Raw genomic sequence first — 22,293 nt, forward strand, 5'->3', positions numbered from 1 at the left:
TGATTAAAGCTGAAAGTTCAGAGACTGACTGACAAACATGAACTTTGCACTTTGTGGTGTTTCAGGAGGAAAAACTGCCTCAAATAAAATCTCATATTAGTTTCACATTTTCTCCACAAGCTTTGAATGAGATCCTGAAATGAAGACAGAAGAAAATATTGAATTATTATACTTTATTTATTGTGTAAAGCTTCAGTTTGTTCACACATCCAATCAGTAAAGTCTGTTAAATGACTCTTGTTCAATGATTTCATGTTCAGATTCATTTCAACCAGACAATCAATCACAGAATGTCAGCTATGTACAAGAACTGAATAAATGATCTACTTATTGATTATTATCATGATAATTATTGTTTTATAACACTTAATAACACCTGATTTGTGTGTGATATTGGACAACATGCATAACTATGAATGTAAATGCAACAATACATTTCTTTACTGATTCACAAAGTCATGAGAGCAAAATATGTTTGATAAAGGAAGGTCTGATTTTTCTCTGTTAAGACCGATGAGATGGAAAAGAAACAAGAGCACAAAGTTTCAGTTTCCATGTTGAGAAATGCAAGTTTGTGTTTATATATATGAAGAAAATCATGATGAGCAGTGATAGCCTCTCTGCTGAAACACACAAGCAAGAAAGAGCATCACATAAAGAAACTCAAATATCTACATAACATAACAACAGATGAGAAGATGTTAAAGTTGTCCATCAAACTTGATTGACAGCTGATCTCTGTGCAGCACAGAAACACCTCAGCAAAGAGCTCTCAGCAACAATGACAGAGACACAATAACTGACTGTCCCTCAAATGACTTCTGACTATTTGGGTTTACAAAACTCAGCTGTGTTTCCATAATCAAAAGGTCTAACTCCAGCATAGAGAGGCTGAGTGAATGTGGTCTGGACTCTGTGGAGGAGAGTCATGGTTTCAGAGACGCTGTAGAAGGACAGAATACCTGCTCTGTGATCCAGGTACACTCCTAGTCTGGAGGAACCAGGACCTGAGACGGGAGTTGAGATGTTGTTGAACCAGAATTTATAACTGTCAGTGAAACAATATAAAGCCCAAGATTTGTCATTGCGTCCATATTCACATTCATTTGAGCCTCTGCTGATATTCTTGTATGCGACTGCTACACAAACTCCTCTCCCGCTCCAGTCCACCTCCCAGTAACTACGTCCAGTCAGACTCTCTCTACTCAGGACCTGACGATGACCAGTGAATCTGTCTGGATGACTAGAATATGACTGATGTTGATTTGTTCGTGTTACTTTTCTGTTCCCATCAGATAATAACACCTCTGTGTGTGCTGTGTTTGGATCCAGAGTGATTTCATGTGAATATCTTAAGAACCCAGCTCTGGTCTTGGGCTCTGATTTTGATTCTGACAGTAAAACGTCCACTTCAGTCACTGTCAGTGAGATGTTTGTACATTCCTCCTTCATGATGTCCTGTAGTTTATCTCTGAGCTCTGACACAGCTGCTGTCACATCCTCAAAGTATCTCAGAGGACGGATATCGATGCTGGATGAGTCTGTAGGTTCACTGAGTTGTGACACTGAGGGGTAGTTGTGTAGAAACTGGTTGTGATCCTCTGTGTGTGAGAGCTGCTTCAGTTCAGCGTCTTTCCTCTTCAGCTCAGTGATCTCCTGCTGCAGCTTCTCCTGAAGCTCTTTGACTCGACTCACTTCAGTTTCCTGCTGGGATCTGATCTGCTGCTTCACATCAGAGCTTCTTTTCTGGAGGAGACGGATCAGCTCAGTGAAGATCTTCTCACTGTCCTCCACTGCTTTATCAGCAGAGCGACTGACGGCCTCCACCTCCTGTTGAAGCAGCTTCACATCTTTCTCTCTGTCCTGGATTCTCTTTTGGATATTTAGTCGACTCACCTCGAGCTCTCTCTGCCTCTCAGTCCTTTCTGCTGCAGCTGAGACTGTGTCGTGGTCTTTATGTTCATCCACAGAGCAGAGATAACAGATTATCTGCTGATCAGTACGGCAGAACATCTTCATCACCTCATCATGACGAGAGCAGATGTTCTCCTGGAGAGTCTTGGAGGGGTCGACTAGCTTGTGTTTTTTCAGTGGAGCTACATTAAAGTGAAGTTGGAGGTGATTCTCACAGTAAGATGCTGGACAAGTCAAACAGGACTTGAAAGCTTTCAACTTCCTCCCAGTGCAGACATCACAGGCCACATCTTCAGGTCCAGCATAGCAGAGATCAGCAGCAGCAGCTTCGAGTCCAGTCTTCTTCAGCTCCTCCAATAAATCTGCAAACATGGTGTTTTTTACCAGGACAGGTCTCGGTGTGAAGGTCTGTCTGCACTGAGGGCAGCTGTAGATTCCCTTCTTATCCTCTTCATCCCAGAAGTTGTTAATACAGCTCATGCAGTAGCTGTGTCCACAGGGAATAGTCACCGGATCCTTCAGTAGATCCAAACAGATCGAACAGCAGAATTTAGCTCCGTCCAGCTGAGCTCCTTGCTGCGCCATTTCACCTCTCAGTAACAATGACTGTCTGAGTTTCACTTCCTGAGAAGTGAAACTAGTTTGATATCTGATCTAAACAGCATGTGCTGCTGCAGTAAATGTAGGCTGGCAGCTCACCACATGTTGGTTACACCCATCTTCAAACTGTAGATCTGAAGGGGAGGGAACAAGGAAATATGTGGACCAATCAGAGCGTGTTGTGTTTGAGAGCAGGAAGAAGAGGGAGGAGTTATCAAGCGTTGATTCATTCCAGGAAGAGGAGCGGTCTGAGAGAGATACTGAGTGTTTAACCCTTTTTATACAATGAAGCTCATATCTTATTTTAAAACACTGCTCACCTGCTTTCTGGTGGCAAAGTAATGTTGGGAATAATCTATAGAATAACATTAATGAATATCTGTTGTCTACAGTGATATGTATATATAATCTATAGTTACTTGATCATTTGTTAATAGTGAACAACAGAATTCATGGAACATCCTGCATTAAATCATCATGCATTAACTGTGATTTACTTAAATATGTGTTATGATCCCTTATTAGAAATGTTACTGTATATTTTATGTGTCACCACTACATTTATTTGTCCCCAAAAAGCAGATAAACAGAAACTTTCATTACTGGAGGATTTTTTTAATTATTGTTGTTACTGCTTCTTACTGAATCTTTTCAACAGTGTTACTGTAAATGAGACATTTTATATTCATATATTTGCCTGCAATTATATATTTGTTTCATTTAGTCATTTTATAACTGTGTACTTGGTCTCTGAGTGATGTTATTTCTTGTTGCTTCTCATTTTGCCTTTTATTTTCTTTTGTTCATATCATAGACTGTATATATAATGGACGTAACATCCGTGACGTCACCCATTGGTTTGTGGACTGCTGCTTGGAGGCCAATAGTATCGGATCTCAGCAGCGCCATCTTGAAAATTTCAGGTGCATGCCGGGAAAAATAAAAACAGGGATTCTACTTATATGGGCATCAGGAGGAGCATGAGGCGCCCTCCTGAACCTGTGAACCAATCAACCTGTCAATCACGACGTAGCCACGCCCTAATGCATACCCTGCTTTATCGTCAAATATAAAATCAGGGAGGCCAAAATGTCCCAAATGAACATCATACTGCATTGAAGAAGGCTTTAAACTAGCGATTGAGACCATAAACATATTTTGAAAACGTTTACTGAGGTTAGAAATCAAGTGAGAAGTTGGTGAATTCTCCATTGACTTGTATAGAGACGGAAGTCCTTTTGACACCAAAACGGTCGCCCCCTGGTGGCCTTTTTATAGAATGCAGTTTTAAGTTACTTCCTCGTTGGCATCATTTCAGAGGACCAGAATTCCCCGCCGGGTTCATATGCTACGCAAAGCTTTTTGTAATATTTGTTTTTAGTGGGGCTATACAAATATTTATTTTTATTTATTTATTTATTTTAATGCTTAACAGTGGAATACATTTCCAACTCAGAACTTCTCCATTGTTCATGATCATTGCAGGATCACACAAGTATTTATTCCATTAATCACAGTGACATCAGAATAAATATCAGCCTATACAACAGTCTGTTGCTGCAGAGCTGGTTGATTTTTGTTTAACGACATTTGTTCATCTTGGCATTCACATAAAGCTTCACAGAAACTTCCTGTAGCTGTAACAGATTCAGGTTCACAGATAAAAAGACAGTCAGAAAACTACTTTAGTCAGCTTTCATTTAAAGGCAGCCATCCAAGCCATGAACCTCCTGACAGTCCGGCATCTGAGGAAACAGGTTCAGCTCGTCTGATCCGTCCCAACACGTCTTTACAACACAGATCAGACGACACTTAGCCCGACATAAACACACAGCACTCACAGCACGGCTGATACTCAGTCAGATCTAAGATAAGATACGATAAAATGAACTTTATTGATCCATGAAGAGAAAGCGGGTCAATGCAGCAGACATGAAGGAAAGAGTCTAAATGAGATTCAAATCAAAGTTGAAACAGGACTAAAAAATCTGAAGCTGCACCAGAGACACTGATACTCAATAAAACACCAGAAAATACAACAATTCTCTTCTTATATTAATATATTTTACAGCAGCAATTTCTAGGACATACTACAGTTTATCAGCTGTGCATTTTGAGACTTTAACCCATCATGCAGTCTTAGGCATTGGTAGCCAAATAGTGGATCATGGGCCAAATGTGGCCGCCTAATAAAAATATTTGGCATCGTAACTAAAGCTGAGGTTTCCCCCCCTCATAGATGACATCAGTAGATAATGATGTAAAACACTCAGGCTCATATGAATCCCAATAGATATGACTTCTTAATATCTTATATATACAGCAGATGATTAGTTTGATAATGACGTCATTTTGCTGATTTGTGGACAACAGATTTGTGTCATTTATGGCTCTTTGAAGTCATGAAGCGCTCTACCGTTGTGTGGATGGATCATGAATTACTATTTCTATTCTTGCAGAGTCACTGTCATCAAATCTCATGTTTGGAGCCAAAACCAATGAATTCATCTACTAACAACTATTCTGTGTGTGTGTGTGTGTGTGTGTGTGTGTGTGTGTGTGTGTGTGTGTGTGTGTGTGTGTGTGTGTGTGTGTGTGTGTGTGTGTGTGTGTGTGTGTGTGTGTGTGTGTGAGTGTGAGTGGGTGTGTGTGAGTGTGTGTCTAAAGTCTAAAGTGACATGTTCGTTCACTCCCGAAGACGGTGGTTATCTTAGCTTGTTTTTCGAAATGTTGCCATAAAGTAAAAATAGCGATAAGATAGTAAACCTCTCTACTTGAAACCAGATGAAAAGAATGTTTTTATTTAGTTTATAATTTAATAATTTCATGACTGGGCCTAATAGAGTTTAAATATGTTTCATTTCTTGTTGTTAATGTTAAATATTATAGTTTTCTTTAAGACTGAGTTTGAGTGACAACTAAGAAAACTTAGAAGCAACATGAATCTTCACCAAACATTTATTATAAACTATTAATGGTTTAAAACTAGAATAAACATTTCAACTTCTTCTGATGTTTATTCTGATTAGACTGAATGCAGTTTTTCATATGTGTGTGTTCACATTATGATAAAATGATTGTAAATTACATCTGTACTAGAAAAGGTGGAGAAACTTTAACTGTGATGGTTCAATAAATCAATCACAGCTGTCAGAAACACTAAAAACTGTTTTAAATGTTAGTTACAAGAAGATAAATACTGAAAATTAATGTAAATATAAAAGAAATTACGTCAAATTCACAATAACATGCTGTTGTTTTACCTTCATCATGACTGAACAAAACATCTCATATTAGTTTCACATTTTCTCCACAAGCTTTGAATGAGATCCTGAAATGAAGACAGAAGAAAATATTGAATTATTAAACTTTATTTATTGTGTAAAGCTTCAGTTTGTTCACACATCCAATCAGTAAAGTCTGTTAAATGACTCTTGTTCAATGATTTCATGTTCAGATTCATTTCAACCAGACAATCAATCACAGAATGTCAGCTATGTACAAGAACTTAATAAATGATCTACTTATTGATTATTATCATGATAATTATAGTTTTATAACACTTAATAACACCTGATTTGTGTGTGATATTGGACAACATGCATAACTATGAATGTAAATGCAACAATACATTTCTTTACTGATTCACAAAGTCATGAGAGCAAAATATGTTTGATAAAGGAAGGTCTGATTTTTCTCTGTTAAGACCGATGAGATGGAAAAGAAACAAGAGCACAAAGTTTCAGTTTCCATGTTGAGAAATGCAAGTTTGTGTTTATATATATGAAGAAAATCATGATGAGCAGTGATAGCCTCTCTGCTGAAACACACAACCAAGAAAGAGCATCACATAAAGAAACTCAAATATTTACATAACATAACAACAGATGAGAAGATGTTAAAGTTGTCCATCAAACTTGATTGACATCTGATCTCTGTGCAGCACAGAAACACCTCAGCAAAGAGCTCTCAGCAACAATGACAGAGACACAATAACTGACTGTCCCTCAAATGACTTCTGACTATTTGAGTTTACACAACTCAGCTGTGTCTCCATAATTACTATAAAGCCTAACTCCAGCATAGAGAGGCTGAATGAATGTGGTCTGGACTCTGTGGAGGAGAGTCATGGTTTCAGAGACGCTGTAGAAGGACAGAATACCTGCTCTGTGATCCAGGTACACTCCTAGTCTGGAGGAACCAGGACCTGAGACGGGAGTTGAGATGTTGTTGAACATGAATTCATAAATGTTATTGAAATAATTTAAAGCCCAAGATTTGGCATTGCGTCCAAATAGACATTCATTTGAACTTCCTGCTCTGCTGATATTCTTGTATGCGACTGCTACACGAACTCCTGTCCCGCTCCACTCCACCTCCCAGTAACAACGTCCAGTCAGACTCTCTCTACTCAGGACCTGATACCAATAAGTGAATCTGTCTGGATGACTAGAATAAGACTGTTGTTGATATGTTAGTTCTGCTTTTCTGTTCCCATCAGATAATAACACCTGTGTGTTTGCTGTGTTTGGATCCAGAGTGATTTCATGTGAATATCTCAAGAACTCAGCTCTGGTCTTGGGCTCTGATTTTGATTCTGACAGTAAAACGTCCACTTCAGTCACTGTCAGTGAGATGTTTGTCCATTCCTCCTTCAGGATGTCCTGCAGTTTATCTCTGAGCTCTGACACAGCTGCTGTCACATCCTCAAAGTATCTCAGAGGACGGATATTGATGCTGGATGAGTCTGTAGGTTCACTGAGTTGTGACACTGAGGGGTAGTTGTGTAGAAACTGGTTGTGATCCTTTGTGTGTGAGAGCTGCTTCAGTTCAGCGTCTTTCCTCTTCAGCTCAGTGATCTCCTGCTGCAGCTTCTCCTGAAGCTCTTTGACTCGACTCACTTCAGTTTCCTGCTGGGATCTGATCTGCTGCTTCACATCAGAGCTTCTTTTCTGGAGGAGACGGATCAGCTCAGTGAAGATCTTCTCACTGTCCTCCACTGCTTTATCAGCAGAGAGACTGACGGCCTCCACCTCCTGTTGAAGCAGCTTCACATCTTTCTCTCTGTCCTGGATTCTCTGCTGGATGTTTAGTCGACTCACCTCGAGCTCTCTCTGCCTCTCAGTCCTTTCTGCTGCAGCTGTGACTGTGTCGTGGCCTTTATGTTCATCCACAGAGCAGAGATAACAGATAATCTGCTGATCAGTACGACAGAACATCTTCATCACCTCATCATGACGAGAGCAGATGTTCTCCTGGAGCTTCTCTGAGGGGTCGACCAGTTTGTGTTTCTTTAATTTGGTAGATTCAAAGTGAGACTGGAGGTGATTCTCACAGTAAGACATCAGACATGTCAAACAGGACTTGAAGGCTTTCAGCTTCCTCCCAGTGCAGACATCACAGGCCACATCTTCAGGTCCAGCATAGCAGAGACCAGCAGCAGCAGCTTGGAGTCCAGTCTTCTTCAGCTCCTCCAATAAATCTGCAAACATGGTGTTTTTTACCAGGACAGGCCTCGGTGTGAAGGTCTGTCTGCACTGAGGACAGCTGTAGATTTCCTTCTTATCCTCTTCATCCCAGAAGTTGTTAATACAGCTCATGCAGTAGCTGTGTCCACAGGGAATAGTCACCGGATCCTTCAATAGATCCAAACAGATGGAACAGCAGAATTTTGCTCCGTCCAGCTGAGCTCCTTGCTGCGCCATTTCACCTCTCAGTAACAATGACTGTCTGAGTTTCACTTACTGAGAAGTGAAACTAGTTTGATATCTGATCTAAACAGCATGTGCTGCTTCAGTAAATGTAGGCTGGCAGCTCACCACATGTTGGTTACACCCATCTTCAAACTGTAGATCTGAAGGGGAGGGAACAAGGAAATATGTGGACCAATCAGAGCTTGTTGTGTTTGAGAGCAGGAAGAAGAGGGAGGAGTTATCAAGCGTTGATTCATTCCAGGAAGAGGAGCGGTCTGAGAGAGATACTGAGTGTTTAACCCTTTTTATACAATGAAGCTCATATCTTATTTTAAAACACTGCTCACCTGCTTTCTGGTGGCAAAGTAATGTTGGGAATTTGAGAGTTATCTAAAGAATTAACATTAATGAATCTATTGTCTACAGTGATATGTATATATAATCTATATTTACTTGATCATTTGGTAATAGTGAACAACAGGAATTCATGGAACATCCTGCATTAAATCATCATGCATTAACTGTGATTTATTTAAATATGTGTTATGAACCCTTATTAGAAATGTTACTGTATATTTTATGTGTCACCACTACATGTATTTGTCCCCAAAAAGCAGATAAGCAGAATTTTTTATTACTGGATCATGGTTTAATTATTATTTTTAAAGCATCTTTCTACTATAAACTTTTTACTGTAAATGGGACATTTTACATTCATTTATTTGCCTGCAATTATATATTTGTTTCATTTAGTAATTTTATAACTGTGTACTTGGTCTCTGAGTGATGTTATTTCTTGTTGCTTCTCATTTTGCCTTTTATTTTCTTGTATTCATATGCTACGTGAAACTTTTTGTAACATTTGTTTTGAATGGTGCTATACACATTTTTATTTTTATTTATTTATGTTAATGCTTAACAGTGGAATACATTTCCAACTCAGCACTTCTCCATTGTTCATAATCATTGCAGGATCACAGCAGTATTTATGTCAGGGCCCGGTTGTGTTGGGGTGTATTTTGTAGGTTTGGTTTTGGTCTTGTCTACTTCCTGTTTTATTTTGGTGTGTTTCCCTTGTCTTGTCTAGCTTCCTCCCCTCCTGTTTGCCTCCCTTCCCCTAATGTGTTACACCTGTGCCTTGTTAGTCTACTGGGTATATATGTGATGTGCTCTTTCCCTTCTATAAAAATATTTGGCATCGTAACTAAAGCTGAGGTTTTCCCCCCTCATAGATGACATCAGTAGATAATGATGTAAACACTCAGGCTCATATGAATCCCAATAGATATGACTTCTTAATATCTTATATATCCAGCAGATGATTAGTTTGATAATGACGTCATTTTGCTGATTTGTGGACAACAGATTTGTGTCATTTATGGCTCTTTGAAGTCATGAAGCGCTCTACCGTTGTGTGGATGAATCATGAATTACTATTTCTATTCTTGCAGAGTCACTGTCATCAAATCTCATGTTTGGAGCCAAAACCAATGAATTCATCTACTAACAACTATTCTGTGTGTGTGTGTGTGTGTGTGTGTGTGTGTGCGTGTGTGTGTGTGTGTGTGTGTGTGTGTGTGTGTGTGTGTCTGTGTGTGAGTGTGTGTGTGAGTGTGTCTAAAGTCTAAAGTGACATGTTCCTTCACTCCCAAAGACGATGGTTATCTTAGCTTGTTTTTCGAAATGTTGCCATAAAGTAAAAATAGCGATAAGATAGTAAACCTCTCTACTTGAAACCAGATGAAAAGAATGTTTTTATTCAGTTTATAATTTAATGATTTCATGACTGGGCCTGATAGAGTTTAAATATGTTTCATTTGTTGTTGTTAATGTTAAATATTATAGTTTTTCTTTCAGACTGAGTTTGAGTGACAACTGAGAAAACTTAGAAGCAACATGAATCTTCACCAAATATTTATTATAAACTATTAATGGTTTAAAACTAGAATAAACATTTCAAGTTCTTCTGAAGTTTATTCTGATTAGACTGAATGCAGTTTTTCATATGTGTGTGTTCACATTATGATAAAAATGATTGTAAATTACATCTGTACTAGAAAAGGTGGAGAAACTTTAACTGTGATGGTTCAATAAATCAATCACAGCTGTCAGAAACACTAAAAACTGTTTTAAATGTAAGTTACAAGAAGATAAATACTGAAAATGGATGTAAATATAAAAGAAATTAAAGCTGCGAGCAGCGATGACCGGGCCCAAGCTCCCTCGCCACGCCACTAATGAGCGAGACTTGGCGCGACGCATCTTCTAATTGAAATGGAAACAAACAGCGCCAAAATCGCAAATCCGATTCAAAATGGCCAACTTCCTGTTGGAGCGAGGATATGGGTCCAAGAGACTTTTTAGTGCGTCTTTACACAATACATATATATACCAAATTTTGTTCATCTACGTCAATCTAGAGGGAGGGGCTCAATTTCCTTAATCTTCTACCGGGTGCAGTGCCGCCATTTGGCCAGCAGTTCCTGTTTAATGGCGAAACATCAAAATTCCTCACATCACCACGAAGCAACCAAACCAGTAATCAAAAAGATTTTGATAACTTTTCATCTCCAATGTCTGAAGATGTTTCTGAGTGAATTTGAAGTCGGTCAGATAAAATCTCTAGGAGGAGTTCGTTCAAATACAAGGCGTGGAAAGCGCCAAAATCGCACATATTTTTCAAAATGGCCGACTTCCTGTTGGAGTGAGGGTATGGGTCCAAGAGACTTTTTTGTGCGTCTTTAGATGATACATATGTGTACCGAATTTCGTTTATCTATGTCAATCTGAGTTGAGGGGCTCAATTTTTTGGGGATTTTCTAGGGTGCGCTATTGTATCCAGTAGGTGGCACTATGGAGCTAACACAGTATTGATGCATAGCTGTGTTCAGAGCGGTACCCTCTACATGCGTGATTAATTTGGTGTAGATTGGACGATGTATGTAGGAGTTATAAGGACTTCCTGCTTTTTGGCGAAGGATCAAATGGCGAAGGAAATTGTCCGCACCGCCACGCCCAAACCGAATCCCTAATCGGAAAGTTTTTGATAACTTTTCATCTCCAATGTCTCAAGATGTTTCTGAGTGAATTTGAAGTCAGTCGGATAAAATCCCTAGGACAAGTTCGTAAAAGTAAGGGGCTTGGAAATCGCCGAAATGGCACGAGTATCCAGTAGGTGGCGCTATGGAGCTAACACAGTATTGATGCATAGACATGTTCAGGGCGATACCTTCTATATGCGTGATTAATTTGGTGTAGATTGGACGATGTATGTAGGAGTTATAAGGGCTTCCTGCTTTTTGGCGAAGGATCAAATGGCGAAGGAAATTGTCGGCACCGCCACGCCCAAACCGAATCCCTAATCAAAAAGCTTTTGATAACTTTTCATTTCCAATGTCTCAAGATGTTTCTGTGTCAATTTGAAGTCGGTCGGATAAAATCCCTAGGACAAGTTCGTTAAAATACGAGGCGTGGAAAACACCAAAATCGCACATATTTTTCAAAATGGCCGACTTCCTGTTGGAGTGACGTCATGGGCCCCATAGACTTTTTTGTGCGTCTGGACATGATACATATATATACCAAATTTCGTTTGTCTACGTCAATTTTTCACATTTTTATATTCGTTAGGGGGCGCTATTGAGTCATTTTGCGATGGACATTTTGGCAAACCATAGAATATCAAATTTTTCGCCGGGTCTGATGTGCGCGCAAATTTTTGTGAGTTTTGGGGCACGTTTAGGCTGTAAAAAAGCCGTTTGTTTAGTCGGACGAATAATAATAATCACTACGATTACAATAGGGCCTGCGCACTGTAGTGCTTGGGCCCTAATTAGGTCAAATTCACAATAACATGCTGTTGTTTTACCTTCATCATGACTGAACAAAACATCTTCACATCCAAACTTGACCAAATTTTATTTTTAAAACTATTTTCAAGTTTTTTTAGGTCTGTGTTAGAAATCCTCTTTATTGACTGAATGTACAAATAAAATCTCAGTTAGTTAAAAGCAACAAGTGATAGAAAGCTCTGCTCATTTCTCTGTGATGAAGCTGTTTTAATGATTAACCTGAAAGTTCAGAGACTGACTGACAAACATGAACTTTGCACTTTGTGGTGTTTCAGGAGGAAAAACTGCCTCAAATAAAATCTCATATTAGTTTCACATTTTCTCCACAAGCTTTGAATGAGATCCTGAAATGAAGACAGAAGAAAATATTGAATTATTATACTTTATTTATTGTGTAAAGCTTCAGTTTGTTCACACATCCAATCAGTAAAGTCTGTTAAATGACTCTTGTTCAATGATTTCATGTTCAGATTCATTTCAACCAGACAATCAATCACAGAATGTCAGCTATGTACAAGAACTTAATAAATGATCTACTTATTGATTATTATCATGATAATTATAGTTTTATAACACTTAATAACACCTGATTTGTGATATTGGACAACATGCATAACTATGAATGTAAATGCAACAATACATTTCTTTACTGATTTACAAAGTCATGAGAGCAAAATATGTTTGATAAAGGAAGGTCTGATTTTTCTCTGTTAAGACCGATGAGATGGAAAAGAAACAAGAGCACAAAGTTTCAGTTTCCATGTTGAGAAATGCAAGTTTGTGTTTATATATATGAAGAAAATCATGATGAGCAGTGATAGCCTCTCTGCTGAAACACACAAGCAAGAAAGAGCATCACATAAAGAAACTCAAATATTTACGTAACATAACAACAGATGAGAAGATGTTGAAGTTGTCCATTGAACTTGATTGACAGCTGATCTCTGTGCAGCACAGAAACACCTCAGCAAAGAGCTCTCAGCAACAATGACAGAGACACAATAACTGACTGTCCCTCAAATGACTTCTGACTATTTGAGTTTACACAACTCAGCTGTGTTTCCATAATTACTATATAATATACTATAATGCCTAACTCCAGCATAGAGAGGCTGAGTGAATGTGGTCTGGACTCTGTGGAGGAGAGTCATGGTTTCAGAGACGCTGTAGAAGGACAGAATACCTGCTCTGTGATCCAGGTACACTCCGACTCTGGAGGAACCAGGACCTGAGACGGGAGTTGAGATGTTGTTGAACCAGAATTTATAAATGTTATTGTACCAATATAAAGCCCAAGATTTGTCATTGTGTCCAAATCCACATTCATTTGAGTTTCCTGCTCTGCTGATATTCTTGTATGCGACTGCTACACAAACTGTTGTCCCGCTCCACTCCACCTCCCAGTAACAACGTCCAGTCAGACTTTGTCTACTCAGGACCTGATCCTTATCAGTGAATCTGTCTGGATGACTAGAATAAGACTGTTTTTGACTCGTATATTCTACTTTTCTGTTCCCCTCAGATAATAACAGCTTTTTGTGTGCTGTGTTTGGGTCCAGAGTGATTTCATGTGAATATCTCAAGAACTCAGCTCTGGTCTTGGGCTCTGATTTTGAATCTGACAGTAAAACGTCCACTTCAGTGACTGTCAGTGAGATGTTTGTCCATTCCTCCTTCAGGATGTCCTGTAGTTTATCTCTGAGCTCTGACACAGCTGCTGTCACATCCTCAAAGTATCTCAGAGGACGGATATCGATGCTGGATGAGTCTGTAGGTTCACTGAGTTGTGACACTGAGGGGTAGTTGTGTAGAAACTGGTTGTGATCCTCTGTGTGTGAGAGCTGCTTCAGTTCAGCGTCTTTCCTCTTCAGCTCAGTGATCTCCTGCTGCAGCTTCTCCTGAAGCTCTTTGACTCGACTCACTTCAGTTTCCTGCTGGGATCTGATCTGCTGCTTCACATCAGAGCTTCTTTTCTGGAGGAGACGGATCAGCTCAGTGACGATCTTCTCACTGTCCTCCACTGCTTTATCAGCAGAGAGACTGACGGCCTCCACCTCCTGTTGAAGCAGCTTCACATCTTTCTCTCTGTCCTGGATTCTCTGCTGGATGTTTAGTCGACTCACCTCGAGCTCTCTCTGCCTCTCAGCTATTTCTGCTGCAGCTGTGACTGTGTCGTGGCCTTTATGATCCTCCATAGTGCACAGATAACAGATACACTTCTTATCTGTACGGCAGAATATCTTCATCACCTCATCATGACGAGAGCAGATGTTCTCCTGGAGCTTCTCTGAGGGGTCGACCAGCTTGTGTTTTTTAAATTTTGTTGATTCGTAATGAGGCTGGAGGTGCTTTTCGCAATATGAGACGAGGCACACCAGACAGGACTTGAAGGCTTTCAGCTTCCTCCCAGTGCAGACATCACAGGCCACATCTTCAGGTCCAGCATAGCAGAGATCAGCAGCAGCAGCTTGGAGTCCAATCTTCTTCAGCTCCTCCACTATATCTGCTAACATGGTGTTTTTTACCAGGACAGGCCTCGGTGTGAAGGTCTGTCTGCACTGAGGACAGCTGTAGATTCCCTTCTTATCCTCTTCATCCCAGAAGTTGTTAATACAGCTCATGCAGTAGCTGTGTCCACAGGGAATAGTCACCGGATCCTTCAGTAGATCCAAACAGATCGAACAGCAGAATTTAGCTCCGTCCAGCTGAGCTCCTTGCTGCGCCATTTCAGCTCTCAGTAACAATGACTGTCTGAGTTTCACTTACTGAGAAGTGAAACTAGTTTGATATCAGATCTAAACAGCATGTGCTGCTTCAGTAAATGTAGGCTGGCAGCTCACCACATGTTGGTTACACCCATCTTCAAACTGTAGATCTGAAGGGGAGGGAACAAGGAAATATGTGGGCCAATCAGAGCTTGTTGTGTTTGAGAGCAGGAAGAAGAGGGAGGAGTTATCAAGCGTTGATTCATTCCAGGAAGAGGAGCGGTCTGAGAGAGATACTGAGTGTTTAACCCTTTTTATACAATGAGGATCATATCTTATTTAAAAACACTGCTCACCTGCTTTCTGGTGGCAAAGTAATGTTGGGAATTTGAGAGTGATCTAAAGAATTAACATTAATGAATCTATTGTCTACAGTGATATATATATATATATATATATATAATCTATAGTTACTTGATCATTTGTTAATAGTGAACAACAGGAATTCATGGAACATCCTGCATTAAATCATCATGCATTAACTGTGATTTACTTAAATATGTGTTATGAACCCTTATTAGAAATGTTACTGTATATTTTATGTGTCACCAACACATTTATTTGTCCCCAAAAAGCAGATAAGCAGAAACTTTTATTACTGGATGATGGTTTAATTATTATTTTTACAGCATCTTTCTACAGTGTTACTGTAAATGAGACATTATATATTCATTTATTTGCCTGCAATTATATATTTGTTTCATTTAGTCATTTTATAACTGTGTATTTGGTCTCTGAGTGATGTTATTTCTTGTTGCTTCTCATTTTGCCTTTTATTTTCTTGTATTCACATGCTACCTGAAACTTTTTGTAACATTTGTTATTTATTTATTTTAATGCTTAACAGTGGAATACATTTCCAACTCAGCACTTCTCCATTGTTCATGATCATTGCAGGATCACAGCAGTATTTATGTCAGGGCCCGGTTGTGTTGGGGTGTATTTTGTAGGTTTGGTTTTTGTCTTGTCTGCTTCCTGTTTTATTTTGGTGTGTTTCCCTTGTCTTGTCTAGCTTCCTCCCCTCCTGTTTGCCTCCCTTCCCCTAATGTGTTACACCTGTGCCTTGTTGGTCTACAGGGTATATATGTGGTGTGCTCTTTCCTTTCTGTGCCAGATTGTCTTGTCAGTTACACGTAAGTTTCCTGTCGGAGTTCCAGCATTCTTGTCTTTGTATTGTCGACCAGTTTTTCCGTTTGGACCCTGAGTTCTGCCTAAGCGATTTTGTACCTCTGCCCTGTATTTTGGGTTTCCCGGTGTTTGACTTTGGACTGATTAAACGACTACTGAGAACGCTTTGTCCCTGTGTCTCTGCATTTGAGTCCACCTGGTCGGTGCATGGCAATTTATTCCATTAATCACAGTGACATCAGAATAAATATCAGCCTATACAACAGTCTGTTGCTGCAGAGCTGGTTGATTTTTGTTTAAAGACATTTGTTCATCTTGGCATTCACATAAAGCTTCACAGAAACTTCCTGTAGCTGTAACAGATTCAGGTTCACAGATAAAAAGACAGTCAGAAAACTACTTTAGTCAGCTTTCATTTAAAGGCAGCCATCCAAGCCCTGAACCTCCTGACAGTCCGGCATCTGAGGAAACAGGTTCAGCTCGTCTGATCCGTCCCAACACGTCTTTACAACACAGATCAGACGTCACTTAGCCCGACATAAACACACAGCACTCACAGCACGGCTGATACTCAGTCAGATCTAAGATAAGATACGATAAAATGAACTTTATTGATCCATGAAGAGAAAGCGGGTCAATGCAGCAGACATGAAGGAAAGAGTCTAAATGAGATTCAAATCAAAGTTGAAACAGGACTAAAAATCTGAAGCTACACCAGAGACACTGATACTCAATAAAACACCAGAAAATACAACAATTCTCTTCTTATATTAATATATTTTACAGCAGTAATTAGTAGGACATATTACAGTTTATCAGCTGTGCATTTTGAGACTTTAACCCAACATGCAGTCTTAGGCATTGGTAGCCAAATAGTGGTTCATGGGCCAAATGTGGCCGCCTAATGAACATATTTGGCATAGTAACTAAAGCTGAGGTTTTCCCCCCTCATAGATGACATCAGTAGATAATGATGTAAACACTCAGGCTCATATGAATCCCAATAGATATGACTTCTTAATATCTTATATATCGAGCAGATGATTAGTTTGATAATGACGTCATTTTGCTGATTTGTGGACAACAGATTTGTGTCATTTATGGCTCTTTGAAGTCATGAAGCGCTCTACCGTTGTGTGGATGAATCATGAATTCCTATTTCTATTCTTGCAGAGTCACTGTCATCAAATCTCATGTTTGGAGCCAAAACCAATGAATTCATCTACTAACAACTATTGTGTGTGTGTGTGTGTGTGTATGTGTGTGAGTGTGTGTGTGTGTGTGTGTGTCTGTGTGTGAGTGTGTGTGTGTCAGTGTGTGTCTAAAGTCTAAAGTGACATGTTCCTTCACTCCCGAAGACGGTGGTTATCTTAGCTTGTTTTTCGAAATGTTGCCATAAAGTAAAAATAGCGATAAGATAGTAAACCTCTCTACTTGAAACCAGATGAAAAGAATGTTTTTATTTAGTTTATAATTTAATAATTTCATGACTGGGCCTAATAGAGTTTAAATATGTTTCATTTCTTGTTGTTAATGTTAAATATTATAGTTTTCTTTAAGACTGAGTTTGAGTGACAACTAAGAAAACTTAGAAGCAACATGAATCTTCACCAAATATTTATTATAAACTATTAATGGTTTAAAACTAGAATAAACATTTCAAGTTCTTCTGATGTTTATTCTGATTAGACTGAATGCAGTTTTTCATATGTGTGTGTTCACATTATGATAAAATGATTGTAAATTACATCTGTACTAGAAAAGGTGGAGAAACTTTAACTGTGATGGTTCAATAAATCAATCACAGCTGTCAGAAACACTAAAAATGGTTTTAAATGTAAGTTAAAAGAAGCTAAATACTGAAAATTAATGTAAACATGAAAGAAATTAGGTCAAATTCACAATAACATGCTGTTGTTTTACCTTCATCATGACTGAACAAAACATCTTCACATCCAAACTTGACTAAATTTTATTTTTAAAACTATTTTCCCAGTTTTTTTAGGTCTATGTTAGAAATCCTCTTTATTGACTGAATGTACAAATAAAATCTCAGTTAGTTAAAAGCAACAAGTGATAGAAAGCTCTGCTCATTTCTCTGTGATGAAGCTGTTTTAATGATTAAAGCTGAAAGTTCAGAGACTGACTGACAAACATGAACTTTGCACTTTGTGGTGTTTCAGGAGGAAAAACTGCCTCAAATAAAATCTCATATTAGTTTCACATTTTCTCCACAAGCTTTGAATGAAATCCTGAAATGAAGACAGAAGAAAATATTGAATTATTATACTTTATTTATTGTGTAAAGCTTCAGTTTGTTCACACATCCAATCAGTAAAGTCTGTTAAATGACTCTTGTTCAATGATTTCATGTTCAGATTCATTTCAACCAGACAATCAATCACAGAATGTCAGCTATGTACAAGAACTTAATAAATGATCTACTTATTGATTATTATCATGATAATTATAGTTTTATAACACTTAATAACACCTGATTTGTGTGTGATATTGGACAACATGCATAACCATGAATGTAAATGCAACAATACATTTCTTTACTGATTCACAAAGTCATGAGAACAAAATATGTTTGATAAAGGAAGGTCTGATTTTTCTCTGTTAAGACCGATGAGATGGAAAAGAAACAAGAGCACAAAGTTTCAGTTTCCATGTTGAGAAATGCAAGTTTGTGTTTATATATATGAAGAAAATCATGATGAGCAGTGATAGCCTCTCTGCTGAAACACACAAGCAAGAAAGAGCATCACATAAAGAAACTCAAATATTTACATAACATAACAACAGATGAGAAGATGTTAAGGTTGTCCATCAAACTTGATTGACAGCTGATCTCTGTGCAGCACAGAAACACCTCAGCAAAGAGCTCTCAGCAACAATGACAGAGACAAAATAACTGACTGTCCCTCAAATGACTTCTGACTATTTGAGTTTACACAACTCAGCTGTGTTTCCAACATTAAGCCTAACTCCAGCATAGAGAGGCTGAGTGAATGTGGTCTGGACTCTGTGGAGGAGAGTCATGGTTTCAGAGACGCTGTAGAAGGACAGAATACCTGCTCTGTGATCCAGGTACACTCCTAGTCTGGAGGAACCAGGACCTGAGACGGTAGTTGAGATGTTGTTGAACCGGAATGTATAACTGTTACTGTAACAATTTAAAGCCCAAGATTTGTCATTGCTTCCAAATTGACATTCATTTAAGCCTCCTGCTCTGCTGATATTCTTGTATGCGACTGCTACACGAACTCCTGTCCCGCTCCACTCCACCTCCCAGTAACAACGTCCAGTCAGACTCTCTCTACTCAGGACCTGATAACATCCAGTGAATCTGTCTGGATGACTAGAATAAGACTGTTGTTGATTTGTTAGTTTTGCTTTTCTGTTCCCATCAGATAATAACACCAGTGTGTGTGCTGTGTTTGGATCCAGAGTGATTTCATGTGAATATCTTAAGAACCCAGCTCTAGTTTTGGGCTCTGATTTTGAATCTGACAGTAAAACGTCCACTTCAGTCACTGTCAGTGAGATGTTTGTACATTCCTCCTTCATGATGTCCTGTAGTTTATCTCTGAGCTCTGACACAGCTGCTGTCACATCCTCAAAGTATCTCAGAGGACGGATATCGATGCTGGATGAGTCTGTAGGTTCACTGAGTTGTGACACTGAGGGGTAGTTGTGTAGAAACTGGTTGTGATCCTCTGTGTGTGAGAGCTGCTTCAGTTCAGCGTCTTTCCTCTTCAGCTCAGTGATCTCCTGCTGCAGCTTCTCCTGAAGCTCTTTGACTCGACTCACTTCAGTTTCCTGCTGGGATCTGATCTGCTGCTTCACATCAGAGCTTCTTTTCTGGAGGAGACGGATCAGCTCAGTGAAGATCTTCTCACTGTCCTCCACTGCTTTATCAGCAGAGCGACTGACGGCCTCCACCTCCTGTTGAAGCAGCTTCACATCTTTCTCTCTGTCCTGGATTCTCTTTTGGATATTTAGTCGACTCACCTCGAGCTCTCTCTGCCTCTCAGTCCTTTCTGCTGCAGCTGAGACTGTGTCGTGGTCTTTATGTTCATCCACAGAGCAGAGATAACAGATTATCTGCTGATCAGTACGGCAGAACATCTTCATCACCTCATCATGACGAGAGCAGATGTTCTCCTGGAGAGTCTTGGAGGGGTCGACTAGCTTGTGTTTTTTCAGTGGAGCTACATTAAAGTGAAGTTGGAGGTGATTCTCACAGTAAGATGCTGGACAAGTCAAACAGGACTTGAAAGCTTTCAACTTCCTCCCAGTGCAGACATCACAGGCCACATCTTCAGGTCCAGCATAGCAGAGATCAGCAGCAGCAGCTTCGAGTCCAGTCTTCTTCAGCTCCTCCAATAAATCTGCAAACATGGTGTTTTTTACCAGGACAGGCCTCGGTGTGAAGGTCTGTCTGCACTGAGGGCAGCTGTAGATTCCCTTCTTATCCTCTTCATCCCAGAAGTTGTTAATACAGCTCATGCAGTAGCTGTGTCCACAGGGAATAGTCACCGGATCCTTCAGTAGATCCAAACAGATCGAACAGCAGAATTTAGCTCCGTCCAGCTGAGCTCCTTGCTGCGCCATTTCACCTCTCAGTAACAATGACTGTCTGAGTTTCACTTCCTGAGAAGTGAAACTAGTTTGATATCTGATCTAAACAGCATGTGCTGCTGCAGTAAATGTAGGCTGGCAGCTCACCACATGTTGGTTACACCCATCTTCAAACTGTAGATCTGAAGGGGAGGGAACAAGGAAATATGTGGACCAATCAGAGCGTGTTGTGTTTGAGAGCAGGAAGAAGAGGGAGGAGTTATCAAGCGTTGATTCATTCCAGGAAGAGGAGCGGTCTGAGAGAGATACTGAGTGTTTAACCCTTTTTATACAATGAAGCTCATATCTTATTTTAAAACACTGCTCACCTGCTTTCTGGTGGCAAAGTAATGTTGGGAATAATCTATAGAATAACATTAATGAATATCTGTTGTCTACAGTGATATGTATATATAATCTATAGTTACTTGATCATTTGTTAATAGTGAACAACAGGAATTCATGGAACATCCTGCATTAAATCATCATGCATTAACTGTGATTTACTTAAATATGTGTTATGATCCCTTATTAGAAATGTTACTGTATATTTTATGTGTCACCACTACATTTATTTGTCCCCAAAAAGCAGATAAACAGAAACTTTCATTACTGGAGGATTTTTTTAATTATTGTTGTTACTGCTTCTTACTGAATCTTTTCAACAGTGTTACTGTAAATGAGACATTTTATATTCATATATTTGCCTGCAATTATATATTTGTTTCATTTAGTCATTTTATAACTGTGTACTTGGTCTCTGAGTGATGTTATTTCTTGTTGCTTCTCATTTTGCCTTTTATTTTCTTTTGTTCATATCATAGACTGTATATATAATGGACGTAACATCCGTGACGTCACCCATTGGTTTGTGGACTGCTGCTTGGAGGCCAATAGTATCGGATCTCAGCAGCGCCATCTTGAAAATTTCAGGTGCATGCCGGGAAAAATAAAAACAGGGATTCTACTTATATGGGCATCAGGAGGAGCATGAGGCGCCCTCCTGAACCTGTGAACCAATCAACCTGTCAATCACGACGTAGCCACGCCCTAATGCATACCCTGCTTTATCGTCAAATATAAAATCAGGGAGGCCAAAATGTCCCAAATGAACATCATACTGCATTGAAGAAGGCTTTAAACTAGCGATTGAGACCATAAACATATTTTGAAAACGTTTACTGAGGTTAGAAATCAAGTGAGAAGTTGGTGAATTCTCCATTGACTTGTATAGAGACGGAAGTCCTTTTGACACCAAAACGGTCGCCCCCTGGTGGCCTTTTTATAGAATGCAGTTTTAAGTTACTTCCTCGTTGGCATCATTTCAGAGGACCAGAATTCCCCGCCGGGTTCATATGCTACGCAAAGCTTTTTCTAATATTTGTTTTTAGTGGGGCTATACAAATATTTATTTTTATTTATTTATTTATTTTAATGCTTAACAGTGGAATACATTTCCAACTCAGAACTTCTCCATTGTTCATGATCATTGCAGGATCACACAAGTATTTATTCCATTAATCACAGTGACATCAGAATAAATATCAGCCTATACAACAGTCTGTTGCTGCAGAGCTGGTTGATTTTTGTTTAACGACATTTGTTCATCTTGGCATTCACATAAAGCTTCACAGAAACTTCCTGTAGCTGTAACAGATTCAGGTTCACAGATAAAAAGACACTCAGCAAACTACTTTAGTCAGCTTTCATTTAAAG

At 39.2% G+C, this 22,293-nt stretch overlaps 3 protein-coding genes and 1 pseudogene across 3 annotated transcripts; all 4 read right to left on the reverse strand.

The window, feature by feature from the left end:
- LOC133991108 (tripartite motif-containing protein 16-like) overlaps positions 1-2,596 on the reverse strand; it is a 445,082-nt pseudogene extending 442,486 nt beyond the window's left edge.
- On the reverse strand, positions 16-8,219 carry LOC133990125 (uncharacterized). The gene is made up of 2 exons (XM_062428301.1): positions 6,538-8,219; positions 16-2,551 (listed from the first exon to the last, which is right to left on the reverse strand). The coding sequence occupies exons 1-2, from the start codon at positions 8,217-8,219 to the stop codon at positions 826-828; spliced, it is 3,408 nt and encodes a 1,135-aa protein (XP_062284285.1). The 3' UTR covers positions 16-825.
- A 4,207-nt stretch (positions 8,220-12,426) lies between these two features.
- LOC133991106 (tripartite motif-containing protein 16-like) lies at positions 12,427-14,835 on the reverse strand. Its single transcript, XM_062429578.1, has one exon. The coding sequence runs from the start codon at positions 14,782-14,784 to the stop codon at positions 13,090-13,092; it is 1,695 nt and encodes a 564-aa protein (XP_062285562.1). The 5' UTR covers positions 14,785-14,835; the 3' UTR covers positions 12,427-13,089.
- A 3,668-nt stretch (positions 14,836-18,503) lies between these two features.
- Positions 18,504-20,634, reverse strand: LOC133991135 (tripartite motif-containing protein 16-like). The gene has a single exon (XM_062429607.1). It carries the CDS (start codon positions 20,569-20,571, stop codon positions 18,895-18,897), a length of 1,677 nt encoding a protein of 558 aa, XP_062285591.1. The 5' UTR covers positions 20,572-20,634; the 3' UTR covers positions 18,504-18,894.
- Positions 20,635-22,293: the final 1,659 nt, after the last annotated feature.

Source organism: Scomber scombrus, chromosome 11 (assembly GCF_963691925.1).
Source record: "Scomber scombrus chromosome 11, fScoSco1.1, whole genome shotgun sequence".
Lineage (NCBI taxonomy): Eukaryota > Metazoa > Chordata > Actinopteri > Scombriformes > Scombridae > Scomber > Scomber scombrus.